This window comes from Chinchilla lanigera, unplaced genomic scaffold (assembly GCF_000276665.1).
Source record: "Chinchilla lanigera isolate Chin_1 unplaced genomic scaffold, ChiLan1.0 scaffold00005, whole genome shotgun sequence".
Taxonomy (NCBI): domain Eukaryota; kingdom Metazoa; phylum Chordata; class Mammalia; order Rodentia; family Chinchillidae; genus Chinchilla; species Chinchilla lanigera.
Window position 1 is genome coordinate 24,495,273 of NW_004955406.1, and position 13,808 is coordinate 24,509,080.

The 13,808-nt window shown below is 36.5% G+C and overlaps 1 protein-coding gene across 3 annotated transcripts in view; it reads left to right on the forward strand.

Annotated features, from left to right (window-relative positions):
* The window catches only part of Hmcn1 (hemicentin 1), a 393,676-nt gene that overhangs the window by 265,607 nt on the left and 114,261 nt on the right, over positions 1 to 13,808 (forward strand). For all 3 annotated transcript variants that reach the window (XM_005375081.2, XM_013521738.1, XM_013521742.1), the window contains 7 exons: positions 2,049 to 2,145; positions 4,613 to 4,735; positions 5,354 to 5,515; positions 7,361 to 7,642; positions 8,687 to 8,854; positions 12,791 to 12,904; positions 13,483 to 13,569. In XM_005375081.2, coding sequence (XP_005375138.1) covers positions 2,049 to 2,145; positions 4,613 to 4,735; positions 5,354 to 5,515; positions 7,361 to 7,642; positions 8,687 to 8,854; positions 12,791 to 12,904; positions 13,483 to 13,569 — 1,033 coding nt within the window. The remainder of the gene's footprint in view (positions 1 to 2,048; positions 2,146 to 4,612; positions 4,736 to 5,353; positions 5,516 to 7,360; positions 7,643 to 8,686; positions 8,855 to 12,790; positions 12,905 to 13,482; positions 13,570 to 13,808) is intronic.

The following is a 13,808-nucleotide window of genomic DNA, read 5'->3' on the forward strand; positions in this document are numbered from 1 at the left end:
TTAAATATTATGACTAAGAAGACTTACATATTTAGTTGACTATACATACTTGTATCCAGAAGCCATTAAAAAAACAAGAAACACTTCTAGGAAAAGATTATAGAAATATTCAAAAGAGTACCTCATCATCAATCATTCAGCCAGTCAAGAAATCACCATTATAGGTGCGCTGGATAAGGCTGCAAAAATTATGACACTTCTCCTAGTGTTGATGTTTTCAATTTCACATAAAATGAAACGTTTAATTCTCAGTTCAGTGTAAAAATGAAATAAGTGCTGTAGTAAGTATGAGTTAATTACCAAACAGATGCCACAGACAATACCTTTTAGGAAGGACCGCAAAAAGTGAGGCTGTGCTTGCCTGGAAGATGCTTAGAAGACTATCTTGCTTTTCAAGCATAGATAAGGACAAAAGTCTTGATTAAAGTAAACAAGTTAGCTAGGATGACTGAAGCAGAGAATTTAAATGGGAATATTTTGAAAAAATGTTGAGGTTAATCTGAGTGATATAGAGCTGGCATGCAAAGCCAGCCATAGGAACTAAGATTTAGGGGGCCCAAAAGCCTGAATGTTCATAACACCACTGAATATGTACAAATCATCATAATTTAACCAAGAAATAAAAAGGTTAGCTAAGTAAACTGCCCAGTTAGCAAGAGGCAGGAATTGGATTTGAACCCAAGGAATGCAGGTAACTACAAGTAGCATCTTGTTACTAACTACATGTTACTAACTACAAGTAGCCTGTTGGTTGAGGAAGATTATTACTGGCAAAAAGTGGGAGTTGGGAAATGCACGATGGGCATCAGCATGTGGGAAGAGCAGGAAGGTGGAGGACAGAAGCCTGGGGGTGAATTGTGAAATGTGGATGTATGTTCAAAGAAAATGAAAGGGATCTTGGAAGGGAAAACCAGAATCATTGATGAAAGAAAGAGGGACAAGCCAGCTGAGTTCATTTTTTTTGGGTGGTAGTGAAGAAATCCTGATATCCATTGCTCTCTATCATGAAGCTGGACTAGGGGTCATGGAGTATGCAGGTCCACAGCGGTAGACCCTTGCTGTGAGAACTTCTATGGAGTCAAACTTAATTGGGCAGTGTAAACTATCTAACCTATGCCTTACCCAGCATTATTCATATATGTGTGTACCCAGGTCAACTAATAGAGTCATACCATTTATTCTGTTTGACACTCCCGAGGCATTTAGTAAATGTCCATCACTTCTCTTTATTGTACCCATCCATACCCTCAACCTTTCTTATGTGCAGACCCACATTTCATGGCTTTAAGGTCCATAATCCCCTTTGGAGTGGGTCTGCCACAAATTATGCACCTGCAGGTGATGTAGCTTTCTTACTTGATTCTGAGTTTCCTTCTCCTAAAAATGAAAAGGTTGAATTTTAATACACTTTGAGATCTAATAGTCTTTGGTTTTCTATCTTATTCTAGCTCTTTTGTTCACATCAATTGCTTAATAAGTATTGAATGCCTACTATGTGCCCCAGCTATGCGAAATACTTTCAATGATCACTCCAACTCCATCAATTCATCTTCTTTTGATTGTTTAAAAATTTTTTATTGTAGACTTCTTTGACAGTAAGTCAAACACTGTTTATGATCTATCTTACATGATCTTCAATTATTATATAAAAATTCCTTCATGTTCACATACTTTATATTTTCTACTAAATTGTGCATCCAAATCAGAAACAGCCTATTACATTATATTTCCTTATATTTTCTACATGCAGTACACATGATTTTTTTCCTATTTTATCTAAATTGTACTTGAAAGGTCTTTTCAAGGTTTCAATCACAGATATAAACCATGTTAAAATAAAGCATGATACAGATAAAAGTTATTAAATCTTGATCAGTGTAGAATCTGGTTGATGTGTGTAATTGAATTCATTTTACAGCTCTATGTACCTTTTATATGTTTGAAAACCTTCAGATAAAAGTTGAAAACAAAAGATCATGAATAACTTTAATGGGAAAACCCCAACTGTGACATAGTACTTGTCCTTTCAACACATGTTTTGGTTTCAGATTGAAGACACACAAGTTCAAGACACTGGTCGTTATACTTGTGAAGCAACAAATATCGCTGGAAAAACTGAGAAAAATTATAACGTCAATGTATGGGGTAAGTATAATCAGCCACTGTAAAGAAAACAATACAGCCTCTATTTCACCTTTTATTAATTTGTCAGTTCTTAACATGACTCATCCAAGAAAGTAATTGATTGTTTTGAGTATCAACTTAAAGAACTAATTGAAGAGTGATAGTAGAGTGACTTCTTGAGCACAAACATACTACTCATTCTGACCTTTATGAAGAATGGTTTTCCTCTCATGCTTGAGTAATATGCCCTTTAGCTTTCACAGCCAGGATCTTATAATGATCGGTCCTTCTGCGTATGGGGTTGGACATATGAAAATAAATCCAAAGGTCAGCTTATATATGTAAACTGTGTGTGTGAGAGAGAAAACAACTACACAGTTGAGTAGTGGGAAATGGGCTTGTTGTTAATAAAGAAAAATTATTCTTACTTGAAAATTTCCCATTTGTCACTAATTAAGGTAATTGTTGTGAATAATCCCAACTGTTCCTTTGGCTGTGGCTGTCTGCTGTTGAAAGTCCTCCCATTTCTAGCATACTGAGCTTGATTGTAAATACTGCTTTACCTTCGTTTAAAATGTATTAAACCTTTTTAAATTTTGACTGTTTAAATTGGTTAAATTACTGAAGTGAGGAGCTGAAATTTCCCCTGTGAAGAGAGTGGGTGTAGTACACAAAGACCTGAAGACTGACTTGCTCATTGAGCTGAACATCGTTCATCCTGGAGCCTAGTGTGATGCACAGGAGAGAGAGGAGTAACACGTCAGGTTACAGAAGGCAGCGTAAATCAATTTTAAAGGTGTAGATTTGATTGCAGGTGTGCACCTCCATGCCCGGCAGGCCTCTATCTATTTGATTCCAAAGGCAATATATTGATTACCTTAAAAAGATTTAAAGACACACTGGGATGCTCAAATCTGTATTTCAGGAAAAAAAGCAGATAAACTGCAGACATATTTAAGCAACTGAATTAATAAGATTGTATGGCTTAGCCAGCTGGGATGTATGAACAATAGCATCTTTCCCTCAGAGGAAAAGCAAAGAAGACTTAGTCCGGTTTTGGACAAGTCACACCGGGCAGTGTTTCTCAGCCATCTAAGCTGTAACATTAAGCAATCAGTTGGGTATAAAAATCTAGCTCTCAGAAGGGGTCTGCATTCCAGATGCTGATTTGCAACTATGTGTAGTAGTAGAGGGCGAGTGGAGGGTAGGGTTTAGAGTGGAGATTAGAAATGTATAATAGAACCAAGCTATCTAACAGTATCATTTGCTTCTGTAGAACTTTGAGTCTATAATATGAACTGTAAACTGTCAGATTCATCCAGAATAAGGGTAGTATGAAGTCAGAAGTGTGAAGTGCAAGGCAGTTGAGAACACTGTCAAGGGAACCATTGAAAGCAGAGCTAGATAGAGAAGTGAATAAACAAAAGGGCAGGCAGCTGCATAGGGAAATGTTTTGAGAGCTGAATGAACCTGAGATTCAGTGAGGTTTAATGAACTGAAAATTGACAATAATTGAGTAAGAGGGACAAGAAGAATACAGAAATAATCCACTGGTGGCCTAAATTCATAAATTATGGTAGAAAAATTCTAGATGATGAAAAGGTTTCTGATGGAGGAAGAGCTGAAGGAGGCCAAGGAGCTGAGCAGGCAGGGCGTTTACAGAGTGGTTCTAATGTAAGTAGTGAGCTCATTCAGAGTGATGCTAGCACTGCGTGTGAAGAGGGAGGATAAAAGCGGGGACAGTGTGAGCTTGTTCAGTGAAAAGAATGACAGGTTCTCAGACAGAGGTGAGAAAAGGAGAAGGGAAGTGGCGGCAGGAGCCTAAAGAGCAGCCTTTACATGGGGGTAGTTGAGCAATGACTGGGAGTTGCACTGCAGGCTTGTGAGGCTTCTCCCTTCCCTAAATAATACCGGGGCCAGAAAAGTGTCCCACCCAGGAGAGTTTAGCCAGGGACTGTACATTAAGGCCTTTCAGAGAAGTGTGGGTAGTAAGGGTTCCCTTGCAGGGTTCTGGAGAGATGCTGGAGGCAAGTAGGGAGGCAGGCTGTGCCAACTAGAAAGTGTCTTTCTCTTAGATGAAGCCCACGCCTCTGTTCTTTACTGTGTACTTGTGCCTCGCCTCTCCTAAGTCTGCTCAGCATCTGAGCTATCAATGCTGGGTGGGCAGAAGTGCCTGGGTCACATTTAAACTTGGTGGGTGCCATAGCTTTTGCATGCAAAGTGTGCAAATATCTGTACTACATTCATTTCTTTTTATGCTATTCTGCGTGTTTTGATTATTAAATTCCTATCTGAAGACGGGAAGCTCTGTTATTATTTATTCTACATCTAACAGATGACTACTACGACGCTGATACATCAACTTCATGTACTAATTATTTCCTTATGTTTCTTGAGTAAAAACCTTTTTTCTTGGGTACAAAGCATTGGGGAAATTCTGTAGGAAATAATACATGTAAATACAGTAATTTTCTTTTGTTTTTTTCAGTGCCACCAAGCGTTTATGGTTCCAATGAACTTGTTCAACTTACAGTCATCGAGGGAAATCTCATCACTCTCTTGTGTGAATCAAGTGGTATTCCACCCCCAAATCTCATTTGGAAAAAGAAAGGTCAGTTTTCATCCCTGAAATTTATTACAGTGTAAATGTAAAATTTTTATTGTTTTAAGTTAACAAATCAACTTATAAACAAACCTTCCTGGGATTGATATACTAAATGCTAGATAGCAACATTGCTTTGCATTAAATTTCAACATGTGAGATTTCTACAACAAGGAGCTGAACATGTTTATTTCTGAGACTAACTGCTCCCCAGAAATAATCACTGTTCTGGATTCACTGATAGGCCTGTAATCACATGAGTATGGGTAGCAGCCATGATCATCTGAGATCTATTATTGAGAGGACTGCTTTCTTCTTTAAGATAAATTTTAAAAATTATTTTCTAAAACACATTTTTACTATATTTATGACAGTTGTACAGTGGATCTTAAGATTCTTGTTTGTGCACCCACTAAATATATCAGCCAGATCATCTACATTTTTAATGCTTCTACATTTTGGTCCTTTGCTTTGCACTCCAGAGCAGGGTTATTTCACAGGCTTTAAGCCTTTTAAGCACTCAAAGTGGAAAGTAAAGTAAATGAGTGAGGATATTTTCTTATCCAGATATATACACAGATGCTGTGTACTTCCACCTCAGGCTGTGTCATTTGGTGTTCCCTGCAGGCTCTCCAGTGCTGGCCGACTCAGCGGGGCGGGTCAGGATGCTATCTGGAGGCAGGCAGTTACAAATCTCAATCGCTAAAAAGTCTGATGCAGGACTGTATACATGTGTGGCATCCAATGTTGCTGGAACCGCCAAGAAGGACTACAGTCTGCAAGTGTACAGTAAGTTGTTGATTAGCCACACTCTAAGCACAATTTTCTTTTCAAGATTTCCAATCTTGCCTTCATTTTGCTTCATATATTTAAGATTCCTTCAGAGTAGTCCCATTAGCCATACCACATGATTATAAATTTAAATTGTGCCCCCATAACCAGACAGCAAGAACTTCTTTGTGGGCGTTATTTATTCAAGAAGATGCTTGTCTGCTCTGCCTCAGCTCTTCAGTGACACACATCGATGTTGCTGTATTTTTCTGGGGGCAGAAAAATAAATGTGTAGATGGATGGAAGTTAGGATATTATACTATAAAGTATGTTGATAATGCATGGAGTATTAGTCAGGGTTTTACTGGAGAAACAGATATAACACAAGATGTACAAATGTATAAGAAATTACAAGATTGGCTTACGACGGTCAGCCAGAGAGTTGTATGGGGAAGTGTGCAGAGGGTGTCTGCACACTGAAGACTGAAGGAATCAGTCCAGGGTCTGGAGTTCACTGCAGAGTTCTGTGCAAGTCCGTACCAAGAGGCCAATGAGTCTGCGACGGAAGGCTGAAGGATCCAAGGTGGAAGCCGAAGAGTCTACACTAGAAGCCAGGAGACGAAGTCCAAGCTGAAGGTGAAGACTGGAGCTCCTCCAAAAGGAATGGAAGTTCCTCTGTCCTTCTTCATCTCCCTTTTATATTATCTAGGTGATGATCCACCCTCAGGTGGCTCCTCTACACCCTAGGGTGTAGAATTGCTGAGCCAATTGCTGAGCCAAGTTTAGGTATGCTTCTAAACTTCTCAAGTTGACATAATCAATTAACCACTACACATGGAATATTTTATTTTAAGGAATAGTTAGCTTGTTTTTGATTCTAAATATTTACATTGTCTAATTTAAACTTATGTGGCCTGTAAGATAAGATAAAACTATGGTCTCTATTTTGCATATGTAGAAATTTAAGCTCAGAGATATGTCTCATGACTTATGTGTGATACGACTGTCACTGTAACATAGGATTACGGACACTGAACCACTTTTCTTTTCACAAATCCATGTGTATGGATGTTGGTCTAATTTTTGTTCTTACAGTCAGTATCAATTAGATGAATTCAGCTGCAAAGTAAAAGAATAACTATCAGTGATTCAACAAGTAGAGATTTACTTTCTCACATGATAAGAAATCTGAGGTTGGCAGTGAGTCACAGGAGTTGGCCAACAGCTTACATCAAGACAGGAGCTGTGGGATTTTCCTGTTCTTTCCTTTCTGGTCTTAACACAGTTGCTGCAGTTGTGGGATCAAGTACACCTTGAAGCCCAGAACCGGAAGTGGCAGTATCTTTTTGTTATACCAGGAAAACAAAATGGTTTCCTCAGTTCCCCAGAGGCTTCTATTTAGATTTGAAAGTCCTGGATTGATTCATGTGACCTCTCTAGTTTTCAAAGGCTGAGAAGTTTGTAGGTTTTCCAGCTCCTATCATGAAAGGAAGAAGGAAAAAGAATTGGTAATAAACATTGGATCATGAGCTAGGCTACCATATTGGTTTTTAAATTAGTACTAGCAAACCTTCTTTACAGCAGATACAAGTGACAAGCTCAATATAATTTCTTAAAAGTTAGTGAAGAGCATTATTTTCTTATTGTGTCAGTAGCTTTATTTTAGATATAAGTCCACTTGGAAACATAAGAGAAAAATTGCACCTTTCAATATAGTAATGTCACCTCTGTTAATCCTAAGTCTTTTCTTAGTAAATATTTTGATGTAAAAATGTGTCTAACACTGGCTGATGAAAACATTCTTGTGAAAGACTTGAAGCAAACGTTTCCTGCCTTGTTTCTTGTTATCTCTTTTTCCTCCAGTTCGACCAGTCATAACCAACAGTGGCAGCCACCCTACTGAAATTATTGTTGCTCGAGGAAAAACTGTTTCTTTAGAGTGTGAGGTGCATGGTGTTCCTCAGCCAACAGTGACCTGGATGAAAGATGGCCGCCCCTTAACCAAGGGAAAAGGAGTTGAAACATTGGATGATGGCCGTATCCTTCAGCTGAAGAATATTCATATATCTGACACAGGCCGTTATGTGTGTGTTGCTGTGAATGTAGCAGGAATGACTGACAAAAAATATGACTTAAGTGTACATGGTAAGTAGAAAATGATTCAATTGATGTCTTCACTGGTTGATGTAATTTACCAACCTGAATGGAAATACAGAGTTTGAATATTGAAACTCTTATATTTCTATCCCCTTCTTTTCTACATATGTGCCACCTTCCTTAAAGAAAAAGGTACTTTCTTAGACTCAAACCATGAGAAAGTCAAAGTATTTATCCTTTTATGCTTGACTTCACGTTACTTCCTCACCAAAATAGGCACATGTTGGATGTTCTTTTAGGAAAGCACATAGTAAAGCAGAAATTCATCTGCTTCAAGTGCTTTTGGTTCAATGTTGACCGAAGTAGATCTCTTAATTATGTATTTTCCAAATTAGCTGTCTTAACTAGGAAAGTATAAACCTTGGTTCCTTAGGACTTGCTTAATCAGCATCATTTGGGCCCAAGTCCTACAGGAGTCAGCTTTAAGATTCTAATTAATGAGCTGTGAATGTTAATGGGAATAGACCCAACACACACATACTCAGGAAGAACTATTTGGATGAACACAGCTTCAGGTATAATTTTTAAATCTATAGAAACAATGGTAAGTTTAATAGACACAAATTAACTGGAATCCAGTTAAGACATGCACATGGTATTAATGTCTCATAGTTTACAGTCAATGTGTACATCAGTGCTAAAGGAGTCAGAATGTAAAAGAGCAAATGAGTTAATTTGAGTACAGTTTTTGTCATACTGCTCTTAATTTTTAGGATCAGAATTATTTTCTAGAAAATCGCAAAGGTCATGAATCCATATGATAAATTTACCAGAAAATAAGAATGGCTCATAGGAAATAGTTCACAGCTATTGAAATAACACTGTAAAAGTCATGTATTGATTAGAACGGGGAATAAATGACATTTTAATTCCAGGAATATATAAACATAAATAAATAACTAGTCATTTCTTGTTTTGCTTTCTATTGACAAGAAAATGGAACTGTTAGAAGCAATAAACTGGTTTGGATCTGGTGTTTGATATTTATCAGCTGTGTACCTTTCCATTTCTTGTTTCATGTTTGCTTTACAGTCCCTCCAAGCATCGTAGGAAACCATGGGACACCAGAAAACATCAGTGTTGTGGAAAAGAACTCAGTGTCCCTGACTTGTGAAGCTTCAGGAATCCCTCTGCCTTCAATAACCTGGCTTAAAGATGGCTGGCCTGTCAGCCTTGGCAGTACCGGAAGGATTCTTGCAGGTATTAGAAATTTTTTTCTTTTAAAGAGAAAAGAAAAGAAAAGAACAACAACAAAGCTAAAAACAAAGCAACATAAAAACAATAAAAATGATACAGAATTTTAAGATGACTGATAATCTGGTTAGCTTCATATAGCAACAATTTCTCCTTAAGTTTTTTTTTTTCTGGTACCAGGAATCAAACTCATGACCCTCATGCTTGCCAGGTAGGTGCTGTGCCACTGAGCTAAATCCCCAGCCCTTCTCCATAAGCTTTTATGCTTAGTGTTTCTATTTTTTAATCTAATAGTTACTATGATATCCACTAATCATATGGAGAAAAATATCAAGGACATAGGAAGCTGTATGAGTATCAGGAAATTCTCTAAATATTTCTAGACTTTTATAAAAAGAAAATGGCCCTTTCTTATTATTTAAACCATAGGGCTGTCAAAGCATTCCCAAACCAATCTGAAAAGTGAAAAATTAAAGGAAATGTTGAAGTTTGAATCCACTACAGTGACTCATTTTATGTGTTATACCACTAGACCCAAGTATTGAATGATGTTCATATTTTAGGGGATGGAAAAGGTCCCTGTGAGCTAAGACTGTCAGTTTTTCAGCTTATTTTTCAGAAATAATGTAGAAAGACACAAATAGCCTATCCTGTATGGACCAATCTAAACTTTGAAAGATGTTTCTTAAAACATGCCACTTGCTTTTTTGTTGTACCAGATTACATACAGACTAAGGAGGTAATCTTGGCAACTTTGTGGTTAATAAAAGGCTCAGATCCTTACAAAAAAACTTAGTATGCTGAATGATGTCATTCAGATTCAGACAATATACCTCATACCAGAACCTTTGAGTGTAATCTAATGAAGCAAAGGTTAAATAAACCCTTGTACTTACATGCAAATCATAGATAAAAATTATGATGAGAAATGGCTTCAAAAGTCTTACTATGGAAGGAAGTCTAAATTATGTTAGTTACTCAGTATTAATAGTCTAATAGGACTATCAAAAAGTGTTTTGTCAATTAATAAATTATGCTTTCTCTAATAAGTCAGAGAACGCTTGTACTCTAGACTTAGCAGACCTTACCAGGGAGAGAGAAGGGGGATTTGCTCATAATATTTTCAAGGGAGTATAACTGTAACAATAACTATTTGAAAATAATTTATATGATTCATTGTATCAAGCTTTATGGTATATTTTATATCTAATTAAAATTAAATATTTGAATAGCCATAATATTGAAGGGATTATTGTCAGTTTGTCTAGTTCCAGAGGTTAAAAGCAATGTGGGTGTATAGAAGATCCTATGGACATATATAGGTCTGACTGCAAAATCTTTAAAAAATTAGTCCTTCCTTAACTCTGTTGAATCTAATGTTAAATTCACAGTATTTAAGGCTCTTTTGGAAAATATCCTTTCCTAGTATTGGAGTTAATTCTAAATTACCTACAGTCCTTTCATCGTGACCTTAGTCTAGAAATGGTTGGAATTTATGAAGAATATACATTGTTGTTAACCATAATTATTTTCTATAATTTTCATTGTGTTTATGATCTCAAACAAGTTATTTAACTGTTTAACTTTAGTTTAAAAGTCATCATTTGTAAAGTGAATATATTAGTAGTACTTGCCTCTTAGGATTTTTATAAGGGTAAAGCAGTTAAAATGGTGCCTGCTCCTCAGGTAAACATCTACCATCTGTCCATTATTATTGCCAAAGGCAAGCTGATAATAGATTTGTAGTCTTCCTGTCCTGGGAAATTTTCCTATACTCTTACTCTGAAGGTTTCATTTCCTTAGGACTCCCTTTCTCTGTTGACTATAGGAAATGCAGAATAATTGTAAAGATTTTGCTAAAAAGTAGTTACCAAACTTTTGAGCACATTATTTTCTTGAAATCATTCTCGTATTTTTTTCTCTTTTCAGTTGCTGAGAGAATAGAAACATGCTAAATATGTTCTAGAGCTCCTAGAAATAAAAATGGCAAGATAAAATTATGTACTCTGGCTTTTATGACTTTACAGGAGTGGTGTCTTTGTTTTATTTAGTTCTGTTTTGCTTGACTAGCAGCTAGAGAAACACATTAAAAGGTTTCCACCTCGTGATGCTGCCAAAGGAGTCATTCACTTTTATAGCCTGAATATTCATCTTGTGCAATAGATGAATGAGAATTAAATGAATGACATATGATTTGCTTAGTCCTGGTCCGCTGTAAACTTCTGTTTCATTAAATCAGTTCTCCTAAGACTTTAAGTAAGCTTTTCTGAAGGCAGTACTTTGGTGAAGGCTTTATCATTATTATAAAGTTATCTGCCAAGAATAGATAACTGCTATAAAAATTTAATAGGTACAAGAAACGTCTTCATAAAAGTGTACTTCACTGTCAGATCCATTTTTGTTTTTCACTAGATTAAGAGAGAACATCAGGAAACAAAGGAAATAAACATCATTAGACTGATGCTGAGATTTGTAGAGCTGGTAGTGACTCATAAAAGTTGTATTGGTTCAATATCTCAACTGAAATCATCATCTATCCTACTAGTCTGACTACATAAATCCTTTCTTAATTGACATAAAGCACATTTTATAAAAACTTGTTTAGATAATTTCTACTTAAATTCAGCTGGAAATAAAAGGGATGAATTCAGATAATCGGCTTTGTCCAAATAGTATACTGCCTCGTTCACCTTTCCATGGATTGAGGGTGGGAAAATTGCTTAGTAAAGAACCTCACTTGTTGTATTTATGTCAACATAAGACAGATGGGAACTCCTGAACCTGGTCCAGGTGATTATTTACGTGAACATTTTGTACTTACCTATTATAATTGTTTGGTTTAAGTACAGGGTGCTAAGTAAAAATGTACCAGATAGAAAAATTATTACAAAATGTGAGAAATGGCTTTTTTCCCTTAGACTTTTCTTCTCAAATGGTTTTCAGGAATGTACTTTCACAGTGCTTCTCATTTCTCTGTGAGTTTTATTTCATCTCATTTGTTGTCTCCTCTACCTTTGCCTTTAAATGGAGTTTTACCTCATTCTGCCTGCAGTTTGCATGAAACATATATCTTTGAACACAATGTTACCTAGAGGTTCATAATATGAAAAAAACACAAGTAGTATATGAGATGACCTTATAAACTTTGATATATATAATTCTAAGATTTCCATGAAATTCAGTTGAAAGCTGTTAGTCTGTATTAATGGTTGTTCTATATTGATCAATTTTAGTTTTAACAGTATATCCTGTTGTTATATATTTAACAATATATAACAAGCTGGGCGTGGTGGTGCACGCCTGTAATCCCAGCACTCAGGAGGCTGAGGCAGGAGGATCACTGCAAGTTCGAGACCAGCCTGGGCTACAAAGTGAGCTCAAGGCCAGCCTGAACTGCATAGTGAGACCCTGTCTCAAAAAGACCAAATATATCTATATCTATATCTATATCTATATCTCAATATCTGTTATATATTGTTGTCAACCCAATCAGCATTATTGATCTAATCTTATTCTGACATTCCCATTTTGTGTGTTCAGTGGGAAACTGGGGAACCTTTTCCTAAACCTTCTGTCATGTTTTCCTTTGAAAACAAAAGTCACATCATGACCTTACTTTGTATATACACTTCTGGCTCTTTAATGATCACAATCAATTCTAAACTCCTTCATCTAACATTCAAGGACACCCAGGATTGACCAAACTCCATCTAGCCTCATCTCTTACCACTTCTCCACCTGCTCTGCTTTGGGTATCATCACTTCCGCTTTCTACCTTTATACCTTCATTAATGCTCCCCCCACAATGGCGTTTCTCAGTTTACCTGTTAAAATATCCTCAGCTTTTAGGAACACACTCAAACATCATCTTCTCTGTCAGATTCCTTTGCTCATTGGCTGTCTCTTCACATTGAATTTAAGTAATCTTGTTTTCTTCTCCAGGAGGCAGAACACTAAGGTTGATACAGACCAGAATAGAAGATGCTGGCCAGTATACTTGTGTTGTGAGGAATACAGCGGGTGAAGAAAGAAAAGTCTTTCGACTTTCCGTATTAGGTATTTCTTTAATTTGCAATATCTAGACAAAAAATTCTATTGGTTCATCTACATTCTGGAAGCAGAATTAAAATTTGTTTGGAGCTTAAGCTCATATTTAGTGTTCTTTGGCCCCGGATTATGATTCTGGCAAGAGTCCGGTGTTAGAAGTGCTTGGAGGCAATTAGTCTAATTAAAATGGATAACTTGCCACGTCTTGTCAGTTGCAATTGTTCAACAATATTCTCAGACACTGAATGACTTGTTTAATGTGGCAGATGTTAAGCAGATCATTATTTAATGATTTGTGACCGGTTATTAGAGTTACACTAGAATAAATCAATTTCCTCCTGCATTACTTGTTGATACATTTTTATCCAGACTTTATGATTCACCTTACAATTAAATTTGGTGCAATTGAATTCATGACATAAAACTTTGTTAAAACTAGAATTGATCCAAACAATATATTATTGTTCTAGTAATCAAACAATGAATGACAATTTAGAGGTTTGTTTTGAAGGCGATAGCTTAGTAACTGTAGATAATCTATAAAATAGCAGGACTGTTGCTAGATTTTTAACTTTTTTTTTTTTTAGAACCACCTCGTATTGTGGGTGAAAATACACTGGAAGATGTGAAAGTAAAAGAGAAGCAAAGTGTTACACTGACTTGCGAAGTGACAGGTAAGGAGATCAGTTCTCAGGCTTCCGGTGTTTTCCCAGCTCACTGACAGGCCTTGCCTCTGCTCTATCAGAACTGCTTGAGATAAGGTTGGCTAATGTAATGGACATTTGAAATTGAATCCTAGTTTAGTATCGCAGGTAGAAATGTAAGAGGAAACCAGAATTCTCTCAGATTCTGTGGAGATAAAAAGAAATTTTCTCAAGAAAGGGAGAGAAATAAGGACAGGAAAAAGGAAAGG